Source organism: Myotis lucifugus, unplaced genomic scaffold (assembly GCF_000147115.1).
Source record: "Myotis lucifugus unplaced genomic scaffold, Myoluc2.0 scaffold_0, whole genome shotgun sequence".
Classification (NCBI taxonomy): domain Eukaryota; kingdom Metazoa; phylum Chordata; class Mammalia; order Chiroptera; family Vespertilionidae; genus Myotis; species Myotis lucifugus.
The window spans coordinates 40,956,701-40,984,502 of NW_005871048.1; the positions used below are offsets into that span (position 1 = coordinate 40,956,701).

Consider the following 27,802-nt stretch of genomic DNA (forward strand, 5'->3'; position numbering starts at 1 on the left):
AAAGATGAGGGGATTAAATTAGGAGACTCAGAAGATTCCTCCTTCTCTAAAACGTCTGATTCTGTGAACAATTCTTGCCTCAGAATATTGATAAAGTTCTGGTCAGCACTGAAGAGTCTGCAGCCCTCGAGGAAGGCGGCTGAGGCTCGAACATCACCTCGGCCTTCGGAACACCAGGCCCAACCCACCAGGTGCTGCATTTCAGACAGTAAGTAACGGGTCAGTGTGAGGAAGTGCTGACCTGCTGTTGTGATGCATTTATTTTTTACCAAAAATAAAAATCCATAAAGAGAAAAGAGAAACCCACTAACAAACTAGATGAACTGTAGAAACAAATACAGTATTTATGACCCACATAGAAAACTAAGCAATCCAGAGAGCATTATGTGGTTTTCACTGGTACTTATTTTGAAAAGCACATGGCTTGCCCATGACCAAAGCAGTAATCATTTGAATTTTGGCTCACTGACTAGTTCTGAGAGCTAAATTCTGGCTTTGTTTGTACTGCTGAGAAAATAAAACATAATCCTAAGAAGTTTTTGTAACCGTTTTTATTTTTCTTAATTTTTGAGAAAATTTGACCCTACTGAAACTTGAATGAAAAATAAAATTCAAATCAATACACGATGCCTACAGACACTCTTATTTTACAGATGGCAAATGAGGGCCCACGTACCTTGTTTGGGGTCACAGGTAAATGATGACAGAAGCAGTGAGAAAATCCTGAGCTACTTCCCAGCATGGTGGCCTTGGAGTTCAGAACGTCTGAATTCAGCAAGTAACCATCTCCTCAGTTAGTCAGAACTGACCGTGTACAGTGAAATTCCCTCCACTTTTGCTTATCAGGTGTACTGGTGCTGGAAGCTGGACTGGAGACTCTGACCATATTCCTTCAAGGATCCTCAGCAGTTGACCAGAACAAGCCTCTTTCTCAGGGAGCTCAGCTTTCTGACCCTTGTATCTAGACCTCAAATGGATTAACTTCCCAGGTCAGCAAGCCAGCACTCAATGAACCCGGACATTAAGGAGACCAGATGCTAGTACAGAGTCCACTGGAGTTCGGTGCCTGATTTCTTAGGGTGCCAATAACTCACTACAAGCAAGTCCCCTCCACCTCAGACCCACCCCACGGGGGGTTGGACTAAAGGTTACTCAGCCCACAAGGACTGGCTGAGTGGCTGGAAGGTCCGGCGGCTGACTGTCCTCTTGTTTATGAGTACCATGTGGGACTTCAGTTGTTTGGGGGTGTGGCAGAGCAGAGTATCCAAACTGTGAGTGGTGACCTGGCCGTTTATGTGCAGTTTCCCATAGAGCTCGTCAAAGGTGGCCAGAAGGGCAGGCACATCCCTCACTTTTCTCCTCACTTTAGCCAGCTGGAAAAACACAAAAAAGCAAATCATTACATCTACGCAAGATTCTTCCCTTGTTCTTTCTATCCTCCAAGAAGCAGAGACAGAAATGTAAGCGTGTACCTAAAGAGGTACCAGGGTACTGGGGCACACAGAGGTATGACTAGCTTCAGGGACTCCACAAGCTACACACTAAATTCAGAATCGGTGCTTGAAAATCATGCCCAATGTCTTTTAAAAGTGGGGGGAGAGGGTTAAATGGCACAAATGGAACAAGTTTATCCAATTTAATGACCAGAACAGGAAGCAGGGCCAAATTACATAGGGCTTTATAGGCATGGTAAGTTTATTTTTTGTGTGTGCGTTTTTTCAGAGATTGAAAATCTTTTTTTAAAAAACACGTTTTGTGTTAGGTTAGGAACACTTTCCATTCTGGCATTTTTCAGAGTGTGTTTGAGGTGAGAATGAAGACACCTTCAGTCTTGGGAGACAGACTGAATGTGCAGATTCTCACAAGAAGAGGTGAGGCCATGTCCCTGTTACTCAGTGTCCTGCTGGCCAAGGTTAACGTTTGGTAATGGCAGAAAACAAGTATGAGGGACTTCGGTACCCCAGAGTATATGCAGTTCTACCGGCCGCTTGTTTTTCCTTTGTACCCTCTTCCCTCTGGCCTGGTTTTCCTCCTCCCACTTCCTGCAATCATCACTTGAATGTTGGCTTTGGTGTTGCCCATGGCAAGTTCTTTCGAATTTATTCTAAAAGCCATCAGAGGGTCCAAACTGGGACATGATCTGATTTCGGTTTATAATAAAGCTGTGTGGAGAACTGGTGGGTACGAGAATGTGGAGACTGATGTGGAGGCCCCCACATTAGCCCAGATGAGAGGATGATGTACTGGGAATTGTATAGCAGAGATGGAGTAGATGTATGTGAGATACATTTTAGATTTAAACTTTTAAGGATTTATTGTTGAGGGGGGGAAGGAAAGGGAGGAATCAAAGACATCTTCCCAACTTGGGCTCTATAACTTGGTGATGGGTGATGTCATTAGCTGAGATGGGAAGATGGGAGGACAGATCTGCAGAGGGAAAATCAAGAGTCCTGTTTTGGGCATGACTGAGATGCCTCGAAACATGTAGGTGGAAATGTCAAGAGGTTGTTGGATATGTAAGAATGAAGCATGGGGGATAGGTGTAGACCAGAGGTATAAATATTAGAGTCATAAGTATATGAATGATATTTAATTCTACAAAAATGGGTGAGCTCTAAATTAGAATGTGAAGCTACTTTCTGAACAAATTAACATTTTGCTTAGTTCAATACTTATTAACAATATAACCTAACAATATTTCTTGATGAAATTTAATTGTAATCAAGGTCCCTAACATACTAGTATCCTTTGGTCATCTTCTAAATATATCATAACCCTGCACACCTTCCTTTCAATAAGGTCTCCCCACTGAACTGTCAGATAAGAAGTTTAAGCACTTCTTAATGTTCTTAAAAAGAATAGTTTGTTCAGTCCTTGTTTTCAAGGTGAAGTGACTTAATGTGCAGCACATGGCTTCCAAAAGAAGCAAAGCAAATGTGCCAAGCAGGAGGTAACTTTGCTCTGATTGCTTACACAACATCAGTTCCCTTACATCACTACAAAAGTATTAAATGGTGTCATTAGGATCATTCTACAATTTAAGCAGAAAAGACATTATACTATATTGTTTGTTAATTTAGTTTTAAAAAAAGAAATCAATGAATTGAGTGGTTTCAGTCCTAGTATTGGAAAAAAATCAACAATTCTCTTCAACATTCCTCCAGTGGCATAACACCACCTATCTCCACACATAAGATATCCTATATAATAAAAGGGTAATATGCAAGTTGACCAAACAGTGGAACAACTGGTTGCTATAATGTGCACTGGCCACCAGGGGGCAGATGCTCAACTCAGGAGCTGTCCCCTGGTGGTCAGTGCACTCCCACAGGGGGAGCGCTGCTCAGCCAGAGCCGGGCTGAAGCCTGGCGAGCGCAGCGGTGGTGGTGGTGGGAGCCTCTGCTGCCTCCGTGGCAGGGCTAAGGATGTCTGATTCCCTGCAGGGAGCGAGCCTAAGCTGTCAGGGACACCCCCTGAGGGTTCCTGGACTGCGAGCTGAGGGCCACCCTCCTCCCCAAGTGCATGAATATCGTGCACTGGGCCTCTAGTTGTTAATCACTGTTGGTATAAACACTAAAAAGAGCATTTGTAAAATGCAGAGTTCTACAACAGGAGACTCCACATGCAACCTCACAAACATATTTACATCTACCTCAGTGGTTCTCAACCTTCCTAATGCTGCGATCCTTTAATACAGTTCCTCATGTTGTGGTGACCCCCGATTTCATTGTTACAAGTTGAACATAATTAAAGCATAACAAAATAATCACAAAACCAATATGTAATTATATATGTGTTTTCCGATGGTCTTAGGCAACCCCTGTGAAAGGGTCGTTCGACCCCCAAAGGGGTCTCGACCCACAGGTTGAGAACCGCTGATCTAGCTCAAAAGCCACCTGGATTATATGGATCAATTCATTTCACAACAAGCAGTTCCCTGAGTGTCTCCCAACAACCAGGGAATGCATTGAACTAAAGGGCGAGCTTTCTAAGTCAGTATTATAGGCTGTGGAAGAAAATTTTTCAGATAAAAACAATCAGTATCTTTCAATGTGGAGTTTTGTTTGAATGCTTCAGTCGTGTGATTGAACAATGTTGATGGACCAGATCTAAGGTAAGACTAGTTAACATGTGTCAGGACTGCACACACATGCACACGATTGTGTACTTGAAAACCAGCGCCCCTACTTTTCTAACATATTCCAAAAGGATCTGGGTGGGTCACTACCTACACAGAGCTAAGACCTCAAACAGAAAGAAGCTTTAAATTTAATCATATCCTTTGGGTGGAAGTGAGGAGATGGGACAGGACTGAGAGGCAGTGGTGTGGCAGAGGGGAAAGCAGCCACCTGCCCTCTATTGCCAGTCCCACCATCTCAGACACCAGCCCGGACGAGCTCTATAAAAGGCAAGGGAAGAAGTGAGAAAAGGGAGGGAGGACCAACTGTAGGCCTCTTCGTGTACCAGTATCATCACTCACAATATGATCATTGCCAACAATTTACACTTTCTTTACAGTTCTTTTTTCCCCGTAGGCTCTATACTCCAAGCAATATACAAATTATTAAATTTCAAATGGCTTATAATAATTCCTCTTTGTGTGCCTAAGCCATCAATGTGCACATGGGTTCATTTGTTTCATTTTGTTTTCAATTTTTAGAAATTGCTTCTTTCTCCTCATTTTTATTTGTGTTTTAGAAATTTATAAGGCATTTATTCGTTCCATTAGTTTATTTATTCAGGAGTTAAAACAACAATTCTAATGATAGAAACTTTATTATGGTTTAATATCTGGAGGTTAAGTCTTCCTATCTAACCACATTTGTTTAAATAGAGGAATATTTTTTTTAAGTTGAGAGATACTATAGCCCATTGTTTACTAATGGGAATGATCCACAGAGAAAGGGATATTAATGATGCCCAACTTCTGGACTGGTGCCCTGGAGTGGGTCAGAGGGGTCAGAGGGGATGAGCTCCAGGACACAACTGGGAGCGGCCGCTACGGCTTCGGGAGGGAAGGCTGAGCAGACAGGGAGAGCACAAGAAGGCTGTCGATGAGCAGCACTTATCCTCTGATTGCTCCTGTTTCCTCCATGAGGCAGGAAGCAAGCTCATCAACTGAGAGTGAAGAGTGGGGAGAAGGTATTGGAGGCTTGAGGAGAGAGGAATAAGAGGGCTGGGACCCATGAAAACAGTGTGGGGGAAGAATAATGTAAAGGGAAAAAGTTTTCCTAGCATTTTAGAGGATATATTCTGCTTGAAGGAAAAAAATCTTTGTACCCACAGGGGGAAGCCTGACAATAGGAACAGAGAGGTTCCCTATGTGACCATCTCTCTAAGGAGATGGCCTTCTCTTGATTTTTCTAGAGAGAGAGGAAGGGAGAAGGAGAGAGAGAGAGAGAGAGAGAGAGAGAGAGAGAGAGAGAAACATCGATGTGAGATCAAAACATGGATTGGCTAAATTTTGCACACCCCCTACTGGGGATCAAGCCCGCAACCCAAGTATATGCCCTGACTGGGAATCCAACTGGCAACCCTTCGGTGCACAGGACAACACCCAACCAACTGAGCCACACCAGCCAGGGCAAGGAGGGGCCTTTTTAAAGTGTGCCCTTCACCTGCAGCAACCACATACTCACCACTTCTTCTGAGAACTTAAGTTTTTTCACAAATTTTGATACATTTTCCTCTGTGGCATCCTTTAGTATCTCTATCAGGGGTTTCAACATATTTGACTGAATATGGATCATAAGCTGAATAAAAAGAAGACAAGTAAAACAAAACTGAGCCAGTTACAGAAGCCTATATTTATAGGTATCTACCCCGTTTTCATGCTATTTCCTAACCATTTGCTTGCATAAGTTCAAAAAAATCCTTCAAATACATGTTCACCAGCCAAAACTTGTTTTCCAGTGACAAATCAAAATACCACAAATGCAACACTTGCTTAAGGATAGAAATGGAGAGAACACAGATTTGGGGCTGGATCCCAGCACTGGCAATTATTAGCTGTGTGACACTGGCCGGTACTTAATCTCTCTTTCAATTTCTTTATTTGTAAAATGAGGGGGGGAAACTTTATATCTCACATTTTTAGGTATTGTGAACATTAAATAAAATGCTAGCACACAGAAGGTTTACTCAAGTGACATTACTATCACTTTCTTCCTATAGCCTCTAGATTCAGAGGCTCTGACAATCAGACAATCTCGGCTCTCGGGTAAATGATACCTTTACCTTTTTTCAGTTATTAATTTTTGGTTGAGAAATTCGAGGAGAATAGGCTGTTGCAGGTAACAGTGGGAGCTGGTTAAAATCCTAGTGAGGCACCTCTATTTAGGAAATTTCAAAACTGGGTACTGCATCTGTCTTTCAAAATGATATTACTGTCTTCCATCAGACAGAAATATCATAAGAGAAAAGCAACACGTTTCCCCCCTTATCACCAATATTTATTAGAACAATTGGAAAAATATAGAAAAGTTTAAATAAAATGAGAATAACTCAGAATTTACCAACTAATGTTAACCATTGTTTGTAATTTCATGCATTGTCTTCCAAATATATTAATTTTCCCCAAATTTTGATTCTTCTTTTTATCAATTATCACACAAAGAACATTATCTTACAACATTAAAAAGACATTTTAGAACAAAAGAACACCTCTTTTATAATGATGAATGTGCATGTATAGCAATTCATCATATAAATAAAATAATGCATCAAATAAATTAACACCATGCTTTATCATATTGATAAATGTGCATGCATTTTTAAAAAATAAACTTAATTTCTCAGACTTAATTCTCAGAAGTGAAATTACAAAGTCAAAAGCTATAAACATTTTTAAGGCTCTTGATCCTTAGGAAAGGTAATTTTTTTGGAAGAGATATTCCTTTTATATACCAAACCAGCTAAGTTCTCTCAATAGTTCATTTCTAACATTTTATGTTTGTTGAGCAACTGAATAGGATAAGGGGTTACCTTTGGTCCTGCAGAACAGCATGGAATGATCCTAAGTAGACTAAATCCCAAGGCCTTGATCTAAGTTCAGTGTCCCAAAGCACAGGCAAAATCATGAGCATACCCTCTGTTGGGAGACAACCCTCCAGGGTCTCTCACATTTGAGCAGAAGCACTGATAGCCTTTTTTCCAAACTATCTTCTCAAGGATGTTTGCATAACCAACAGTCTGGGAAGACAGACACAGTGTCTCACCCAGAGCAAAGGGCAGGGGTGCTTACTGCCCATTATAACAGATTTGGGTTCCCCAAATTCAGGGTTCCTCTCTTAAAGTGTAAGACCCAGTGTGTACAAGAGGCATATGCTGTAGACCTCTTCACATCACCCCGTGTAACTGAGGCTCAGGGAACTGATGCAAAAATGCTAATATTCTTGCTACTCCTGTTGCTGTGCGTAAACAACATCCTTCACTTCCTGATGTCTTATATACTCTACCAGCACCCAAAACTGTAGCAAGATAACTCATAATTTGGAAGGAGGGTAAAATCGCCACTCTTAATAGTTCTTAACACCCTTGTTAATAAAAACTGAATTTGGTTGGCAGTGGACTGTTCTATTGAAATCCAAGACAAATCTACTTTTATTAAATGCAACATCTCCAGTGCCTGGCACCTGGTAGACCCTCAAACTAATAAAGGAGAAGGGGAGCACAGCCATTTTCAATGATAAACCTCCTGGAGCTCCATACTACAAACTTTTAATGATGTGCTCCTGTAAGATTTCAACTTTTCTTCCTCTTTTTTCCTAATTTCTCTCCTTGCCTCCAACAACTATCTCTGATTCAGTAGGGATTTCAAGAGTAAGGTTCAATACCTTATGAATATACTGATGAAGGGCAATATGAATGAGGCAGTTACTGATGAAAGACAAAGAGAAAATTTAAAGCTAGGAGCTTGTCTCAAACTGAGGTCTCAGGGTGCAATTAAGAAAAGCTAAAGCAGGGCACAGCACATTGCTTTCATCTTACAGATGTCAAACAAAAGGCTAGGAAAATTGAATTAGCAAGGAGTAAGGGAAACTTGGGTAAGAAAAACTATTAAAAGAACACATACTTCTGATTGTCTGAGGCTTTGGGAAATGCTGACAAATCATCAGATACCTTTGACCAAAAAGATGCCCTAAACATGCCAGAAATTTGCATTTCTTTATTCTCTCTCTTTTTTTTAAAGTTTTCTATATTTGAAGTAGAATATCATAGCATGGTAGACTGCTATAAACAATATCTATTCGCCCTTCTTTTTTTGATGACAGAACCCCCGTTCTATGACGTATGGAACTCAAAGGCTCTATTTCTCAGGTTTCTTTGCAACTAGATGAGGTCATGGAATGAAGTTCTGGACAATAACTTATAAATACCAATTTTTGGTTGAGACAACTAGGAAAGCACTCTTAAAAGGTAGTAACTTCTTTGTCCTCTCCAGTCTTCCTACTTCTTGCTGGAATAGCAAGACAATGGATGGAAGTCCTGTGCTTAGGATGGTGGTGTGGAAATACAGAAAGAGGCTGGGTCCCTGAGGATATCATGGAATGTCATACCAGACCTAGACTGACAACCTCTGGCTTTCTACCTGAGAGAAAGAGAAAACCTCTAATTTGTACAGACTCTTGTGTTTTTAGAGTCTACATTGCTCCCATCCAAAAGCAATTCTTTATGCATACAGGTGAGGTGCTGCCACAACAGGATTTATGAGCAGTGAGTCCTGTCTCCTTTCCTACCTGTGCAGCCTAAAGGACTTCCCAGCATGAGCCAGAACTTTAGGGTGACCTTGGTAAGTAGCACAAAAGGGCATTAAAGCATTCACCTGTGTCAATAAATAAATTATAAAAGCAGCAAAACTAACCACTTGTCAATTCCCTTGCAAGGTAATTCAATTCCAAAATTAGTCTCCATCTGGAGACTACTAGATTTCTAGAGAAATGATCAGAAATAAAATAGAATCAGTGGAAAGTTACCCTGTGTTGGTATCTGATACTTTCAGACATATTTGAAAGTATAAATTGATCCTTTGATACTGAACAGTGTTGCTAAAGAGGGGGCCATAGTTCTTTTGAGATGCATGGGTTTAAATTTAGACTAAAAGGGCAAAGTCAACATAGACGTGCTTTGATTTTATCTGCTAAATTAGTTCAATATGTAACACATATAGCTGGGAAAATGGGAAGCCAGATCCTCTGGGTCATATTGGCAGCAGGAGCAATTTCAATAAAAAGAAATTGAGGGGGAATAATTGGGTAAATGCAAATTCCAATTGGCAGCAGAGAAAGATTTTAGTATAAGGCATAATTTTTAAAGTAGATCAGGAAAAAACTTCATTTATTCCTGCTATTACTGATTGAACAGACTCTCTACTCAGCCAACTTGTCAGGTTTCCATTTCTTAAAAATTAACAAATTTCCCTTAAGGATTCCAAGTAGATGACTCAGTCTTGGAGAAGCTGGGCCCATTAAATCATTTTTTCAAAAAACCTGTTCTAATAACAGATACCCAGAATCTGAAAGATTATTAAATCTGAGAATGTCAACCATCTCTTTTTTCATCAGTTCTGAGGAAGATGAAATAGGCTTATATTGAAATATGAGAAATTTAGATTGGACATTTGGAAAAATTTCCCAAGTGAAAATTTTTAAACAATAAAACTATCTTTAAATTTCCTGACAACAGATAAATCTGTGACCCAATCCATGGAGAAGATGATTCATAGTCAAGATCGGCTCAAGGTTCCTCATATCGTCCTTGCCTGAATCATGCCCATTCCACCACATTTACCAGCTGCCTTTCCTTCCAGCTCTCAGAGAAAGGGGGCTGGTCCAGCGCCTGGCTCTTGAGTGCGCTTCCCACCTCGCTCAGATTTCTCCTCCTGTTGTGAGTGGACAGCTTCACTCTCAACAGGCTCATGTTTTACTTCCACCAAAGCACTTTCTCATTTGGAAAAAAAAAATTACTACATTTTCATAACAACTGAGAGAGATAGTCAAGGACTGAACTAGACGAGGACTCTAAAGGCATGGGCACAGAACATGTGCACGAAAGCAGATTCCATTTTTGACTTCCAGTCCTATGTTCTTTTCATTATTCAGGAGGAGCTGAGAGAGCAGTCCCGGAGAAGAGACACGCCCTTATCCCTGAAGTTCTGGATCGGGGGGACCCTGGGATTTGCAGTCAAACAGATTTGTTGGTGTTAAAACTCTGACTCTGCTATGTAATTAACTGTGAGAACTTGGGTAATTTACTTACCCTTTGAATTGTTGTTTTCACATGTATAATATGGATACATATTGTCCTGACAATGTTGTATAAAGTGAACCAACAAATATAAAGTATATAGGATGGTATCTTAGCTAAAATATATTAAAATCCTGCCAATCTCACTCCCTTCAATGTCTTACCACCAATCATTGATCCCCACAAACTCACATCAACTCTAATAGTCCACATAAAACTCCACTCACCACACTCGCCTGTATTTCCTTCCTATGATGCTATGAACCACTTGGAATCCTAGCAATTCTACTCCTGTCCAATCATGAAATGAGGGTATCTGCAGGCCACTCTCTCTCTCAGAAGCAGTTACATACTTGGGATCCCCAAAGCTGTCCATATCCAGTAGTAAGCAGAGAAGGTAAAATACAGTATGGCACCTGCTGGAAGAGGAGGCTCCCAAGTCTGTTTGGCTTACTGGCTGCTCAAATAGCCTGACTTCTGGACTCGGGACCTTTGCCACTTTGGCCTCCCAGACTTGCTTGAGCCTATGAGCTTTTCAGGCTTACCCACCCACTCTGACCTGCACTTTCTGCTTAGGTACCCAGTCCTGGGAAAGGAAGGGATAGGTGACTCTATTCACCAGGGCAGATGGGCCATGGCTAGCTAGCAGCATGAGAATGAACACAGACAACCTTTATTGAGTGAGCACTATTTTATGCAGTACAGATATACTCCATGAGTTACGTACAAGGATAGGATACAATTTGCACACAGGTTTCTCTCAAGTCTTAGTAAAGAGACTGGAGGGTCTATCTCCCTTCTCTCTACATCTACCACTTTCTGTAGTCATGTGTTAATACCTGTAGCATTTAGCCATGTCTAATATCTAAGCATATCTACATTTCCCACCTATTAACAAACTCCCGGAAGCAAAGGCTGTGTTGACTCCTCTCACAGGGGCCATACTGTAACTTTCACAGAGCTCAATAAATGAATAAACTGAATGAAGCCCTTGGGAGATCAAGTCATTATACACAGAGAAAAACTCTAAACATCATTTTAGTACATTTCTAGCCTTTCTTTAAACCATAAAGAAGTCACTTACATTTAAATTAGCGCAGATTATGCTTTCTGGATTCATGATTTGAGAAAAAATGGATGTAGCTTTTTCCACTTGGTTCTAGAAAGAAGAAAAACAAATCATACCCTAAGTCACATGAACGTTACCGTGCTATCATAAAGATCATTTAAAGACGTCGGGATATTCCTATTCGTGGTGCACCAGGGTTTTGAGATCCACAAAGAAAAAGAGATTTTTGGTAATCAAGAATGCACATTCTATAAAATGTGTCCAACAGTGTCATGTTACTAAATGTTTTAACACCCTACCAAAGTTCCAATTTTTAAGAGGGAGGCATAAAGTTTACATTTCCCCTTCTCCCACTGGAATGAGCTTTAAAAACAACAACACACCCATCTTTGACGATCTCTGACATAATTAGAACATAGCAGAAACCTCAGACCACAGAAGAGGTGGGAATCCTGGAGATGGAGCACAGGTTGTCTAAAGAAGTGAGAGGAGACCACTGCTGCCTTTCTCAGAAAGAGCCCAGAGAGTAATTCTCAGAGGTGAGGGGCACAACCTGAAGTACAAAACCTAAATTCCCATTTACAATGATGTAACAGAGTTTAGGACTAGTAATGACAAGTTCTCTGGATCCTTTTGGTGGCAAAGATGAAGCTAATCAAGGACTTACGTAGATAAGCCATATTTGCAGGAAGCAGTATGTCACTATGGCAGCAGCAAAGAGACTTTTCATTGAAAACCAATTCCATGCCCATTCCCAATGGCCAGGGAGAATAAAGCCTGTGCATATTTGTAGCGTAAAGTAGTTCACATTTTCTTAGGCTTTGGAGTAGGACATCTTGGGAAGGGCTCTTCAAGGGAGGTGTTCCAGGGTTCCAGCTTTAACTGTCCTTCACTGAGGTGTGAAGATAGGGAGGTCCTGTCTTCTCTCTGGGCCTCAGCTGTTTCCATTTGTCCGGTGAGAGGGGGAGGCTAAAAGATCGCTAAAGTCTCTTCCAAATAAGAGTATTTGGGTCTAACTATGAACTACTGGTATATGATGGACCCCAATTCTACAGTGGGCTCATTGTGGGAGTCCTCAGTCATCTGAGGTGTTTCCGCTTTGGAGAACATTAAATTACACTTTCTCTAAGAACATCATATAGTAAATAGATTACTTAAAATTTTCATTTTCATTACTTGAGAAATTCCTCTCAGAGGCCAGCTTCCCCCATTGATTCTCGACAAGATCTTAGCCAGTCCCTTCAAAATAGCAATGCATGTCATGCCCTTAACTGTGAATGGAAACACTCTTGGGAGGCATAGGTATAGATAGATGCAGGTTGCCATGGCACCAAAGGCATTGGTCTCTTTATTTTCTTTGATACGGCCAGAAGGGAAAAATAAATAAAAGAAATGAAAGCGGTAACATCCTTCCCATTCCCAATTCCGGTATGGGCACCCCGAAGCCTTACCTGATTCAGAGCTAGTGCCACAGCAAAATAGCATGCTCTCTTGGCAAGGACTTCTCCTTTGATTAGGGCTTCTTCCCTTAATGTGGTGCAGACTTTAAAAGACTCAGGGCTATTCTAGAAGGAGATGGGATTGCTCAATCAATAAATGCCATGAAGTTTTAAGTTGAATAAAATGATTAACAGTGTGCTCAGTATTTCAGATTTCCTTTTGCAAGAATATCCCAGAGCCTATCTCAAGCCTATTAAATGATTAAGATCCATATAGAGACTATTTGCAAATAGACCAGATTATCTATATGTTAGTAGCTCAAATCTAAACTAACTTTATTTTTAAAGCTCTTTGTCAATTTTCTGACTTGGGGCAGTTTCACCAGCAAACATACAGGTCTCTTTGTATCTGGATGGATGGGTTTTTAGACATCAGTCCCATAACATAAAAGTATAAAGATTCGGCCTGCCACCGTATCACATAATAGAGGAAAGCTCAGCAACACAGGACAACTTTTCCTGAGGGGATTTCCAATCTGAAAATATCCACATAAGTCAAATATCCGAAAACATGAACACCAATTTGAACATTAATCATGAAAGAATCCCAGACAATCAGAAAACTTAAAAACAAACAAACAAAAACCCCTCCAAGAATGTGACTGAAGCACAAGCCAGCAGATAGCAATGGGAAAGCTGAATCCTCTCCTTGGTTCATGCTATAGGTAGACTAGGCTATGAGAGCAGCATCAGCTTTGCATCTATGTACAACTGACAGGACATAACTCACAACTCAAATCCTACAGTAAATCCTGAACTTGACGAGAGAGGACAGTTCCCAGAACTGGCTTGGAACTTGGAATGGCTGAGCAGTTCGATTTTCACCTCCAGATTCCTCTGAGTGAAACAAGTTATTCCTGGGCACAGCACAGGGGAGAAAAGTCCTCTGGCCCTCCGTCAGTGGTAGAAGTAAATTCTCCCCACTTCAGTATACACTCAGGGAGGCCTCTCTAAGTAGGTCAGAAAAATGGGTGTCACCATGCTGAATAGCTGACGCTCAAGTGCTGTGAGTTCTGCTGGCTTCTGTTTCACAGGATCTCAGAAAGGTGTGCTTGGAAAGGAGCATCTAAAAGCCCAGGGGCCATGCCGAAACCGGTTTGGCTCAGTGGATAGAGCATCGGCCTGCGGACTGAAGGGTCCCGGGTTCGATTCCGGTCAAGGGCATGTACCTTGGTTGCGGGCACACCCCTAGTAGGAGATGTGCAGGAGGCAGCTGATCGATGTTTCTCTCTCATTGATGTTTCTAACTCTCTATCTCTCTCCCTTCCTCTCTGTAAAAAAATCAATAAAATATATTTTAAATAAATAAATAAATAAATAAAATAAAAACCCAGGGGCCAGCAAACTATGACGCTCAGGCCAAATCCAGCCTATGGCTAACATGTTTTTTACCCTTTTAAGTTTATAAAAACACAAAAAATATGCGACAGAGACTGCATGTGGCCTAAAATGTTTATTATCTGGCCTTTCGCAGAGTAAGTTGGCTGACCCCTGAATCCAAGCCCCTCATTTCACAAATGAGGAAAGTGACCAGGTTAAAGCCAGTTAATGCTAAAATTGAGACTAGACTCCAAGTTTCTCAATTTCCACGTTAGTTTTCTTTCCACTGCAACCCAACTACCTCTCTTGTTTGGGAAAACTGATACTTCTTCACCTTTCAGGGAAGTCCAATGGCCCATGCTCTTCTCCCTTGCCCGGTGTACCTCTGTTTTCACATAAGAAGGTTTTGCTGAGTTTCCAGAGTTTAAATGGCATGAATGACTATAGTTAAGCATGGAATCTTAGTCAATGTACCATTTCAGTTATCATTCATTCATTCATTAAATAATGAAGAGAGTTTCTCTGTGTAAGAAACAATCCTGATACAGTAATGACATATGGACTTATAAGTCATGCTTTCCTCAGAGAGTTCATTTTAATGTCACATACATTTATTAAAGACTGGTTGTGTATCAGGCACGGTGTTAGGTGCTGGCATACCAAGAGGCCTCAAGGAGCTTACATTCTAGTGGTGTAACAGTGGGCAGTGTTACAAGTGTCACATACATGACAAATAGCATAGCATTAGGGATGTTGGAAGAGATTCCAACTTAGGTGATTACAGATAAATTCACAGATGAGGACAAAGCAGCCCTTGAGTTTGCCAATGAAGGATGTAAGGTTTCCATGGAGAGGGCCACAGAGAAGACTGGCCTAGCCGAGTCCAGCAAGAGCCTTGTAGCAAGACCACCCGAAAGCAGAGCTTGAGCCCAGCATACTGTTTCTTGTTTCACTATCTATACAACTGCCAGGGAAGGGTGACAGTAATGAAATTGCTTTTCCCATAATAAAACTGTCTGACATGGCTAACTTCAGTTTTCTAAAAATGAACACATTTAAAATGGAAATATCTGCACCAGATGGAAAACTGATTTCCGAGGAACTGAATTTTACTGCAGAGAAAAAAAAACCCAAATCCTTTTTCAAACACTATCCACAATGTTCTAAAGGTTAACAGGAGATAGTCTTACCAGTTTGTAGCAAATCGCGAAAGCAAGGACATAGGTATCTTTGCTGAACTTCACATCTTGGTTTTTCATCTCGATCAATACTTCCAAAGCACCTGCCGAAAGTCAGGAGAGGGCCGGCTCTTAAATATGTACAGTCAGGTGAATTCAGAGTCCTCTACTGCTGATCTGCGGAGTTATAATCAGCACCATCTACTAAAAGGTGTATTTAGCACAATAAAAGCTATTTATCAAAGTCATTTAGCAGTGAACTACATTTCAAAATTAACTACACAGGAAGAACTAATATTTAAAAACCTATTATAATGTCAGCATAAGTAAAATCTGGAGTGTTTAGTTTAAGGCATGACATAAGATGCAACAATGTTTTCACACATAAAGGATGAGGTCTCCCTGATTCAGGTGCTCTTCAGGAATGGTAAGGTCACGTTTGTATGGTCCATTGCTTTTTCTAACAGGTATACAGGCAAAGAGAGCAGAATTTTTCAGCAAACATAAATTACAATACTTACTTTTATATTTTCCTTTGATAAATAACATGTCCATCAAAATATTGAATGACGTAGAGTCTGAGAAGAAACCTCGTAATTGCTAATGAAGAAAAACAATACAGTTTGTTTAAAAGTTAAAACTATTAAGGAATTATTACCCTTATACTGCACCTTATCTGTCCAGGACTTATTTTTGTGCACACCTTATTCACTGGGCCTCCTGAATTCTCTAATAAGTTTCTGATACACCAAGAATTTCTTTTACAAAAAAATTTAAATGCTGTCCGCTCTATTGGGTGTCATGCCTTTGGCAATGGGTATACTTAACAAGAGGCAAGAGGTCTGGTAAGAGAGCTCTTGAGAAATACGGTGAAAAACATATTCATAAACGGTGGTTCTGCCATGTTTAGGAGAAAAGAAACAAGCCAATCAACCCTGGTGGGGTGGTCCTGGGACCTGGGTGGCAGCATAATAACATGAAATGGCAGCTAGAAGTATGGTTGAGGACTAAGGCAGGAACGTCTACAGTAACTTCTTTTGGCAAACAAATAAAACAGAGCTGACTGTTTACTTTTTGAAATGATTCACTTTAGTCATCATAATTATTATTTAGTGAATAATTCACTAAAATATTTTTAAATGTTCTCAACATTTTTTCCTCAGCACCTTGAATGCCATGCTATTCAAATGTGCCGCTGGATGCCTTGCTCCTGTTTGTCCTTTCTGAGAGCCCACTATGCGGCTCCTGTCTAGGTGCTGAGAGCAAAAAGTGACACACAAGACACAGAGCCTGCCCTGAACACCAGTGGGCTTATCACCTGTGGAGCTTAACTTAAAGTCTCAATAAGAGCCATGAAGAAGAATGGAACAGGACAGAGGGGTGGAGAAGGTGATGGGAGGGGATCAGGGAAGGCTCTCTGAGAAGAGACCTTCATGCAGTAAAGGAGAAAGGCTCAGTGATGCAGGTGTAGAGCATTCCAGTCTCAGGCCAGGAGCTTGGCATGTCTGAGAAAGAACAAGGTCCAGAATGAAGTGAGCAAAGGAAGGTGGCAGGAGATGAGATACCATAAAGGGCCCACTAGATAATGATGAGGGGTCTGAGTTCTATTCTAAGTGGGATGGGAAGCCATCAGAGCACCCCTGTCCATAGAAAAATACTGCAAGCCACAAGGGCAAGCTATGTATGTTATTCTAAATTTTTAAGTAGCCTCATTTAAAAAGTAAAAAATACATAAAATCAGTTTTAATGTTACTTAATGCACTAAATCCAAAATATAATTTCAACATGTACTCAATACTAAAAAAATCATTAAAAAGTACTTTACATTCTCCTTTTTATATCAAATATCTGAAATACATCATGTACAGGGTGAGGCAAAAGTAGGTTTACAGTTGTAAATACGCAAAACACAGTTTATTCCTGTATCATTATTTATTATTATTTTCCAAATGAACAACTGTAAACCTACTTTTACACATATAGCCACAGTCCAAGGGCTCCAGAGATACATGTGGCTAGTGGCTACCGCACTGGCCACACCACAGGGTTCTGGGAGGGGACATAACACGTTAGGAGGAAGCAGGATTAGGTTTTATGTCATTTGACTGGAATCCAGTTTATCCCACTCCAGGAAACTCACCCATTCATGAATGTTTCACACACAGGTAACTAAAAACAGTAACAAAACTTTACATTCACTTTCTATTTGTTTTTATCACTATACGCATGGCTATGATTTATTATAGTAAAACTTTTGTTTTCTTTAAATTATAACATTAAGACCTGCTTATTGTAAAATAGTCAAACAATACAGAACTGTTTAAAGTAAAAAATGAGAATTTCCTACACTTTTATCCCCTAAAGATAAGCAGCAGCTCAGTGTCTATCCTTCCATATTGTAATACATATACACTGAAATGTAAATATGTATAAATATTTCTTCTTTTAGAAAAAAATGGGCTCAAACTACTCCATACTGTTCTGAAACCACCTTTTCTCTGCTTACTAATATACTATGGTCATCTTTCTAATGCATGGGTATTCTTAAAGGAGGGGCAAGCCGAGAGTTAATAGCTCCACCACGGACAGAACCCTTTATAGGAAAAACAGTAAGAGGCAGGACAACTTAGTTATGGCAGTCCCTAGAAATACTAACATGACCCAGGTGGCCAGCCCCAGCCCCAAAATTTAACCAATGCTTCTGACAATAGATAAGTTTATACTGTCTCAGAGTCCCAGTTTCTTCATCTGTAAAATATAATAATAGTATCTCGCTCACCAGGGCTATTGTGGGAAACAGATGAAACACATAAAGTGCTTAAGCCGAGGACATAGTAAATATTCAATAAATAATTTAAAAATAATTATTGCTATTACTGTTTTTAGGAAAAGAAAATTGGAATATGTGAAAGCATTTTAAAAATGGAAAAGCCCTTTACAACGTGGCTTTCAACCAGAAGTAAAGTTCAAGAAGAGGAGAGAAGCACAGGTGAAGGACAGGAAAGGCAAGCTTTAAACGGCAACCTGTCTTAAACTGTCCCCAGCAAAAGCTCCTCCAAAGGAGGATGTCAGTCCCAGGTGGACACACATCCAAGGTAGGTAGATACCTTGCAATCTGTACTTACACCTCTTCCACATCTGTATAAAGAGACCTTTACCTCTTCATAGGAACTGGCTCCAAAGAAACCTTAAAAATGCGGGGAAGAGCTCATTCATTCAGCCCAGCAGCCTTTTTCTAATAAAAATGTGTATATGGGAGATAGATGCCTTTCCTAACATGAAAAACACCTTATCCTCAGCACAAGGAAATCACTTTGGCAGGGAAGGCAATCAGAAGACAATAACCTGGTCTTTGATGAGCTCCACTGCAGACTCCTCAAGATCCAACTCGTAGCACAACCTCATGAAAAGTGGTCCAAACTTATACTCTCCCAGTGTGACATTTCTGTTCTCTACATAGTACCTGTTAATAAAAATGATTCAATGAGCCAAATGGTGGGACACAGGGAAAGGAACTGACAGCCCGAGACATGCACTTGGCTAGGTGTTGGGGACACACAAAAAATGAGGTACTCTCACAGTCTGGAGGGGAAGCTTGCAGACTGAAGATAATCAGAGGAATCCTGGAGTGCAGAAATACCTTAGGTACTTAAGTAAACATAAATAAACAAGGTGTGTTGGAGGCCCACTCACCCTGTGAAATAAAAGAGAGGAAAATGTACATTGTAATCATCTTCCCAACAACCCAATAGGACTGACTGAGTGGGAGCATATGTCAGAGAACAGCAGGGGTCTTGCATCTGTGAGCCCATCAGAATGCACTGTCTCTGTACAGGCCCAACTAGAGAGGAGCAAGGGAAAGGGGTGGGGTGCTGCTCTGTCCCTGTCAAGGCTGCTTCATCTACATCTAGGATGGCAGATAATCCTCACCTTGGGAAAGACATATGTGAGCTAAAAATTCAGGTTTAGGAAAAGGCAAATTTCAAAGAGAGTGGCTTGAGATTTCTTCCGGAGGCCAGCCTGTCAGTTAGAACCACAGCTCTGCAAACTGCTAGCACCACTTCACTTTCAATAGCCAATTCTTTGTGCTTTAGACACTAAGAAGACAATCTGGTAACAGAACAAGTACCTCATGATTACATGTAAATCAGATTTTAGAAAGATTCATTCATTATGTGAATAAATCCCAAATACCACAGGGACAGCTCTGACTTTAAAAAACAGAATACTCATCAATCCAAGAACTTGTATGCATATAAGCATAACCCATGGACATAGACAACAAGGTGGTGAAGGCCTGGGGCAGGGACAGGCTAGAAGGGGTCAATGGGGAACAAAAGGGGGACATATGTAATACTTTAAACAACAAAGATTTTAAAAAATAAATAACAGAATATTCTTTAACCTGCTGAAATCACTGAGGAAAGTCATAGTCCAGCCTAAGCTTATATACTGCCAAATAGAATGGCAATGTGTACTTTTAAAGGTACATTTCAAATTCCAATTACAGAAGCTACAAAAATATTCATTGCTTCATTACAACAGTTAAGAATTAAGTTATATCAAAGTATCAAGTTGTTACATCTTAAATATATATAATTTTTGTCAATCATACTTCAATAAAACTGGAAAAATAAGTTATTAAAAGGCAATATAGTGTAATAAATAAGGATTTTTAAACTCTCATTCCAAAATAACAGTTCAAATCCCAGCTCTGTAACCATGAGCAGATTAATTAATCACTGCTGGCTCCAGTTTCCTTATCTGTAAAATGGAGCTAAGAAGAGAACTCAGAGTTTTTGTGAGGATTAAATGAGGCAATATGCCTGGCACACAGCTAGTCTTCCACATAAAATATAAGACATGCTGAGGAAAACATCTTTAAAAATCAATATATCTCAGTAAATAGTCTCATGAGAAACTTATGCCTGATTCAAAACAAAACAAAAAGAAAAGTTTTCTCAATTTTAATGACATTCGTTCTAATTAAAAGTCCTAGAAAGTCACAGAGATAATGTATCACCTTCTGGTTCCAGTTAGAGGATCTAAAAATCCCTCTGCAAACCAATATGGTCAATATTAGGATGGGATTGAGTTGCTCATCACCTTTGGCCCAATAAAGGCCTTATATTTCAGCTCCCTATACTTCTTCCCAGCCGTGGGCCGTCTGTCTCAGAAGAGAGGGGATGGGTTGGTTAGGCCCTGGCCCACCCATCTTCCCACTTGCCCAGCTGTCCACAAGTAGAGTGAAGGGCAGCAACTGAGCAGAGAGTATTAGCATCAATAAAGGAAGGATGAGTCATACTTTGAATGTTCACAAGAAAAACAGAGTGGAAAGAGTGTTCAAATTTTTATCCTGCTTTATTTCTCTTTTAAACATCTGATAGCTTTGGGTAGTAAAGCTATCCAGAGGGTCTTAAATGATTCAACTACATAAGATTATTTTCTTTACTTAGCTACAACTGTTATTTTTAATGATTTTAACTTAATCATTACAAATAACAGAATTAGGTTTGCTGGTATAGTGTGATTATAAACCACAATAACTTTTGGAAAATAACCTGGCAGCTTATCCTGACAACCTTTAAAAGGTTCACTCCCTCTGAACCCAAAAAGGAAATAAAGAACAAGTTTTATGCGTACAGTTTCACCAGTATAAATCATGGCACTATTCATACTGATGAAAAGTTAGGAATCATTTAGACATTCAACAACAGGGGCACAGTTAATTAAAATACCAAACATATGATGGAATATGGTATATCCATAAAAATGTGATTCCTAAGCATATGATTAACAAGCAAAAACATTTATGCTATAATACTAATTAGAAAACAAAAAAATATATTTTTTCACAGTAATAATTATAACTATGTAAAATAAATCCTATCAAAATCCTAATATCTTTCAATGAAAATAATTGGTAGGGATGTATTTTCTATCTGCAGTTGGAAATCCACGATGTTAATTTACAACTTAAGTCTATGTGAATTTTCGGTGCCCCAAGTCCTGTGTTGTACAAGGGTGAAGAGTATATCAAGATATTAACAGTGGTTTCTCAGAAGTGGTAGATAGGCCCAAAGAGGGCCACCATCAATTCTTCCTCTCCCTGCATGAGCAAGCTGCTCCATCCATCCATCTAGAGGTGGAATCTTTTCCCCTCCCTGTGAATCTGAGCTGGCAGGACACTTGCTTTGACCAAGAGAATGCATCAGAAATGAAGCTGTGCCACTACTGGTCAGCTCTACAAGGCCTGCAGCTCCCACTTGACCATGGGCTAGTGCAGCTCAAGCTTGACTCACGAATGGTGAGACACTACAAGGAGAGAGAGGGCCACGTGAGGAGCACTGAGGCATTGGAAATGCAGGTGAAGCCTTCTTGGACCTTCCAGCCCAGCCCACTGACATGCAGATGAGCAAGTGACTTTAGTCTACACCAACAAAGAACCGTCCAGCTGAGACAGGCCTCAATTCCTGACCTACAGAGCTCTGGGAAATAATAAATAATGGCTGTTTAAACCACGGAGTGGTTTGTTATGCAGCTAGAGACACCTGAAACAGAACTTGGAATATATTTTTCTTCCTACTTTTTTGGTGTTTTTCTGTACTTAGTTTTTAATTTTCCTTTTTAAAAATAACATTAATTTTTTCACATTATAAAATTGCTAATGTTCACTATAGACAAGTTGGAGAAATCAGAAAGTACACATTTAGACAGACAAAAAATATAAAATGTGTAATTCCCAGAGAACCACAGTTAACTTTCGGTATATATTCTTCCAGTATTCTATATATGAATACCTTATCTTTATCCCTATAAATGTATAATATAAATGCAGGCCCATGTATAGAAATATATCTTTAAAGAATGGTGAAAAGAAGCAATGAACTTAATTTCTGAAATGAAGCCCATATTTTCTCCCAAGGGAGCAAAACCTTTGCTGGATTTCTTAACAGCAGACTATGATTTTGTGTGAGCTCCTTCTGACATGGGAAACTCTGACAAGGGATCAGACACCACAGAATAGGCATACGCCTGGAAAAGGGAGACTAGTTAGGAATCCACTGGTCATCCATGTGAGAGACACTGGGAACTTGAACTAAGACACTGTGAACAGGGACAGAGAGAGCAAGGCTAGAGATGAGAGACACCACTTATCCTGTCAGGGAGGGAAGCAATGAGATTAGGGGAAAGAGGCTCACAGATATCTGCCCTGAGTGACTGGTCATGCAATAGAAAACACAGCAAAAGGAAGAAATTTGCATAAGTTGCATGTGAAGACCTAAGGGACGTGTAAGTGGAGTTAGTGAGTATGCTGCTGATTTCTTGGGGCATGTATTATCTGTTTTTCTATTCCCAGCACCTGGCATGTAGTAGGAACCAGTAAGTGTTTGCTAGAAGAATGAATATAAATGTCTAGAGCCGAGGGCAGGCATCTAGACAAGAGATTTGGCAGTCATTGGTGATGCCTAAACCTTGGAAGTGGATGAAATTGCTCAGGAAATGGAACACAGTAAGAAGAGACAAAGGCTGGCAGAATTCTAAGGAAATGCCTCACCTGTAAATGACATGTTTAGCCAGTTCCACATCATCACGGGACTCACATAAATGAAGTAAGGTTCTCAGCTCCTCCTTCAAGATGAGCTTGTTCTGGGTCAATTTCTCCTCCAAGCTGCTCAAATAGGTTTCTGGAAGAAAGCACAGTAGGGTGACCATCACTGAGGTTGACTGGGAGAAGGGGAAGCCAGAACCTGGCTCACCACAAAGGGGCATTGAGAGGGGCTCACAGCCTCGCAGCTCCCATCATGGGCTGGTCCCCTCGAGTAGTGTCAGAGATGGTGTGTGACACAAAGCATCTGTGTCACAGGGGCAAAGCCCAGGCCCCACTCAAGACTGTCCAACACAGAATCTCTGGGAACAGGAGCACAAGAATATGTATTCTATATAATAAAAGCATAGTATGCAAATTATCCCCTCAACTGGGAGTTTGTCCGGGAGTTCGACCAGGGGGCGGGGCTGGCCAGGGGAAGGGAGGAAGGCCCTGGCCGGCAGCCGGCAGCTGCTAGGGACCTACCAGTGCATGAATTTCGTGCACTGGGCCTCTAGTTTTTTAATACCTGATAATCCTTATGCACACTAGTTTGAAAGTATCCCAGCGGTTTAGCCCAAAGAACTGTATCTATAGGAGACTTATGAGAGAAAAAAAAGAAAATGTAACCAAGATATCTAAACCATTAATTGGCAGGGCACGTAGCAGGAAAACTGAAAGGAAAATGTCCACAGTGGTTGACTCACATGTTTCAGAAATAGTCTGTTTCGCTTTCATTTGGCCCATCTTTGCCTCTCTTTCATTCCTCTTGGTCTCTCCCTACTCAGTTGTTAGCATACTGTGTGACTAGAGAATGCATAGGGGTAAATAAAAAAGTCACTCTTTTCAAGGTGATCATACTCTGTCTCTGCCCCTTGTCTTGTGTCTGAACAACTGTGGGGACCATCACACCCCAAAAGGAAACATAGCTTCTTGGCATTAGGAAGGAACTGTATTCTCACCAGAATGTGGGGTGAGAGGCAAGGCAGGCACCAAAAGGCAGAGCTGTTTTCAGTAACAGAAATTGCCAAGAAAAGTCCACAGGATTTGCTCCAAGGCTCAGAGCTTTGCAGGAATGCTGCTTAAAGAAGTGGCACAATATACATTGAAAATGCAAGATCTGGAAGCTGAGGCAGACATTGCTCTGGATTTACAAGAAAAGAAGGCCCACTGCGTTTGATACTGTAGTGGACCCTCCCATCTTTACTTGCAGAACCACATAATGGTTAAAGGTTTTAGTGATAGAAGGACCTGGACTGAAATCTAGGCTCTGTCACTTGCAGGCTATGGGGTGACCCTTGTCTGTGAGACCTGATTCCTTGTATGTAAAGTTAGGATCATGACACCTACCTCACGGGGTTATCCTGAGACAATATACATGAAGCATTTAGCACAGAGCCAGCAGAGTAACTGCCAGTAAATCACAGGCATTATTGTTCTTATTTTCATTCCTTCTATTTCTTCGTAGAGTTAAGAGGATTTGTTCTATTAAATAGCTCTAAACAATTTCCAATATAAAAGATTTCAATGGGATGACTTCATGTCTTGTACTTCTTTATCCTTTTTTGTTAATCCTCACCAGAGGATATTTTTCCATTGACTTTTAGGGAAAGACAGAGAGAGAGAAACATCGATGGGAGAGAGACACATGGATTGGATGCCTCTTGCATGCACTCCTGACCAGGGCCAGGGATCAAGCCTGCAAGTGAGGAACGTGCCCTTGACTGGAATCAAACCCAAGACCCTTCAGTCCTAGGGCTGACGCTCTATCCACTTTGCCAAACTGGCTAGGGCCTTGTTAGCCCTTCTTAATAAACCTTAAGAATCCAAAATTTCAACAGATATAATTTGTATTTTAAAACTAACCAATCAAGATGTAAGTGCTTATCACATATTCATACACAAGAGGTATGGTTCCTACCCTGAAAGAGCAAAGTCTAGTCAAGAGGACAAGATATATTTATAGAAAGTTACCTGAAACAGTGATGGATTAGGTAACACATGACTGACTATCTAGTCTACATAATAAAAGCCTAAGCAACCATTACGGCCAAATAGCCAGAACGACAGGTCGCTATGATGTGCACTGAACACCAAGGGGCAGATGCTCAATGCAGGAGCTGCCCCTGGTGGTCAGTGTGCTCCCACAGAGGGAGCGCCGCTCAACCAGAAGCCAGGCTCACGGCTGGTGAGTGCAGTGGCAGTGCTAAGGAGCAGCGAGCCGAGCAGTAAGGAGCAACGAGTAGGCAGGTGGTAAGGAGCGAGGGGTCCTGGACTGCGAGAGGGATGTCCACCTGCTGACTTAGGGCCTCCATTCCCCGGCTGCTGGCCAGGGCCTTCCTTCATTCCACGCTGCACCCTGGTGGCCAGCACACATCATAGCGAGCAATTGGTCTCCCTGTCAAACTCCCATGGGGATAATTTGCATATTAGGCTTTTATATATATAGATGATTAGCAGAGCAGTGAAGGAAGACTGATTTCCAGAGGGCTGGACTGTGAGTGAAGAGAAGCAAGAAGTGTTAAATAGGTGCTCTTAAACAGTTGACAGTAAAGGAAGAAGAGCTAAAAAAATGAATAAAGAAAATAAAAGAGTAACTAAAAGAGAGGAGAGAGGAGAGTCTTGCTGTGTTTATAAAGGAATTTAAAGGACTGGGAAAAAACTCAGTGTGCAGGAGAGGGGGAAAGAATGCAACAAGATTTCTCAGATGCTGAAAAGGAATAGGACCTACGTGGTGGTGTTGCATTTTTAGCTTTTTATAATAAAAGTTTTCAAACTACCTAAAAGTAGTTTGACCTCCCATGTGCCCATCACCCAGCCTCAATAATTGTCAATATTTTGCTAAGGTTTAAAATAAATCTTTGTTTTAGCCTATTGACTTTTCCAGCACAGGGTAGAAAATATGAACATGCATCATCACATATAGCACTGTTTTGTTTCATTTTATTGCATTTATATAAGTTATGTATGTGGGTACTGGAGATGTAACATAAAGTGTATTTTTTTACTAAGGGTTTCATCGAAAAGTTTGAACACCAGTCATCTGGAGCAGTTCTCCTTGGACTTTATTGTGCATACAAGTCATCTAGGGCCTGAGGTTTGGCATTCCAATCAACCTCCCAGTTGCTGCTGACCCGTGAACCTTTGAGTGGCATGGATCAGGGGGACTGGTTTTAGTATTTCTCTGGGATTCTGGGTGAAGGAATAAAAGGAGAGCTGTAGACTCTGCAATGGTAGAGAACGAGATGAAAGGTGCATGTCAGGATAGACTAGGAAACTCAGAACAAATCATCTCAATTTTTCTGAGACATTGAAGGAGAGACTGAACAGGGACAGAGACAGAGAAAACTTGAATGACAGAACAATGTAAGAATTAACAAAACAGATCCAATTACCTTTGGTACCAGGAAGAGTGTATGCAATAGCCACCTTCTTTTGCTGAAATTCTTTCAATTTCACAACATTATCTGTAAGTAGATATCTTTTAGCTAAAAAATAGAGAAAGAAAAAGACTAATATCATTTTGACTGTTTTAACTTGGCAAATAATATGACTGTCTCTAATAACTGATTCAGTTAGTATAAATAATTCATCTAGATAGGTACAAATATAACAGTCACCCTGGTGGGGAAAAAAGCATCTCTAACTACCAGATAATGCAAATCCTCAGCAAAGACAAGTTATGTTTATGTGTGCAAAAGGAGCTAGTGATTAATTGTGTATGGGGATGGGATGGCAGGGATCTGGGATCTGAAAGACAAATAGACTTTCACCATCTGGTTAAGGGACAAGGGGATTTTAAAACAAACAAACTAAAGGCTATTGTTTAAATGCAAAACAGGAATATTTCGTTTTGGTTTATCTAGGTAGAAGCATACAGTGCAGTGGGAAAAGCTATAGCGTGACCACTGGAATCCCCAGGCCTGTCATTTGTGAAATGAGGAGTATGGCCTCTCACATGTAGACTCTCAGTAACCTCAAGACAGATCAGAAACCACTAGCCACAGCTTAGCAGAAACGATGAGTTTGGGAAACATCACTTCTTTAGGATGCCAGGCTGTGGCCAAAGAATCAACCACCAAAAGAAGCTCTGGGCACTGCACTAAAAAAGTAACAAAAACAATCGCTGTATGGAGAGCCAGTCCACATGAAGGGTGGCAGCAGAACTCTACTGTGGGGCTGCCTGTGTTCAAATCCCTCCCCTACGTTCCCTCTAACCTCGGGCACATGAGATGTTATACTTGCTGTTTCCTCCCCAGTCGATGCAGAAAAGAATGGTACCCGGTCACTGGGTGTTGTAAGGAGAAAAGGAATGTCTGTAAATACATTAGAATAATGCCTGGTACAAAGGGTTCCATACTGTATCCCTCATCGGCATTTTCAAGAAGAGATGAAGGGATAACTAATTGTACGGATGAGGGAACCTGTTCAAGGTCTTTCCGATCGTTAGCTGCACAGCTGGGACTCTGCTCCCAAACTCTGCCGGGCCCCGCACCCCAGGGGGGTGAGCAACGTCGCCCCCGTCCGAGGGGATGCCGCAGCGCCAAGGTCAAGACCCCGGCCCGGTTGTCCTTTGGCTCCCAGGTACGTGGGTGTCCACGACACCCAGGGGTCATCGTGGCACACACGCGCGAAGCCACGCTCGTCTGCTCCAGGCCAGTAAGTGGCCGTGGCGCTGTTATTCCTCCAACGTGATGCCCGCAGAGGTGTAAAGGTCCCTTCGGTCCCATCCCTCCCCGCCTTCACGGCGCGAGCCCGCGGATACCTCCGAGGGGGCAGCGGCAGCCGGCGGAGCCAGAGCCTCCCACCCCAGCACACACCCAGGCCCGCAGCGCCCGCAGGACGGCTTGCTTCCGAGGCCGGAGTGCGACAGCCATGCCGTCCCGGGCCGCACCAACTGCGG

General features: G+C 41.2%; 1 protein-coding gene across 9 annotated transcripts; it reads right to left on the reverse strand.

The window, feature by feature from the left end:
• Window positions 1-564: 564 nt before the first annotated feature.
• Window positions 565-27,801, reverse strand: PTCD2 (pentatricopeptide repeat domain 2). 9 transcript variants are annotated; one of them, XM_023750876.1, is made up of 10 exons: window positions 27,665-27,801; window positions 26,295-26,387; window positions 22,870-22,999; window positions 18,657-18,774; window positions 15,833-15,911; window positions 15,324-15,415; window positions 12,766-12,879; window positions 11,330-11,404; window positions 5,640-5,753; window positions 565-1,373 (listed from the first exon to the last, which is right to left on the reverse strand). In XM_023750876.1, exons 1-10 carry the CDS (start codon window positions 27,774-27,776, stop codon window positions 1,149-1,151), a joined length of 1,152 nt encoding a protein of 383 aa, XP_023606644.1. In that variant the 5' UTR covers window positions 27,777-27,801; the 3' UTR covers window positions 565-1,148. The 9 variants fall into 9 exon arrangements, with proteins under 9 accessions (XP_023606644.1, XP_006081406.1, XP_023606665.1 ...); XM_006081344.3 differs by having other exon boundaries at window positions 27,720-27,781; XM_023750897.1 differs by lacking the exon at window positions 27,665-27,801 and adding an exon at window positions 27,118-27,136.
• Between the last annotated feature and the right edge of the window lies 1 nt (window position 27,802).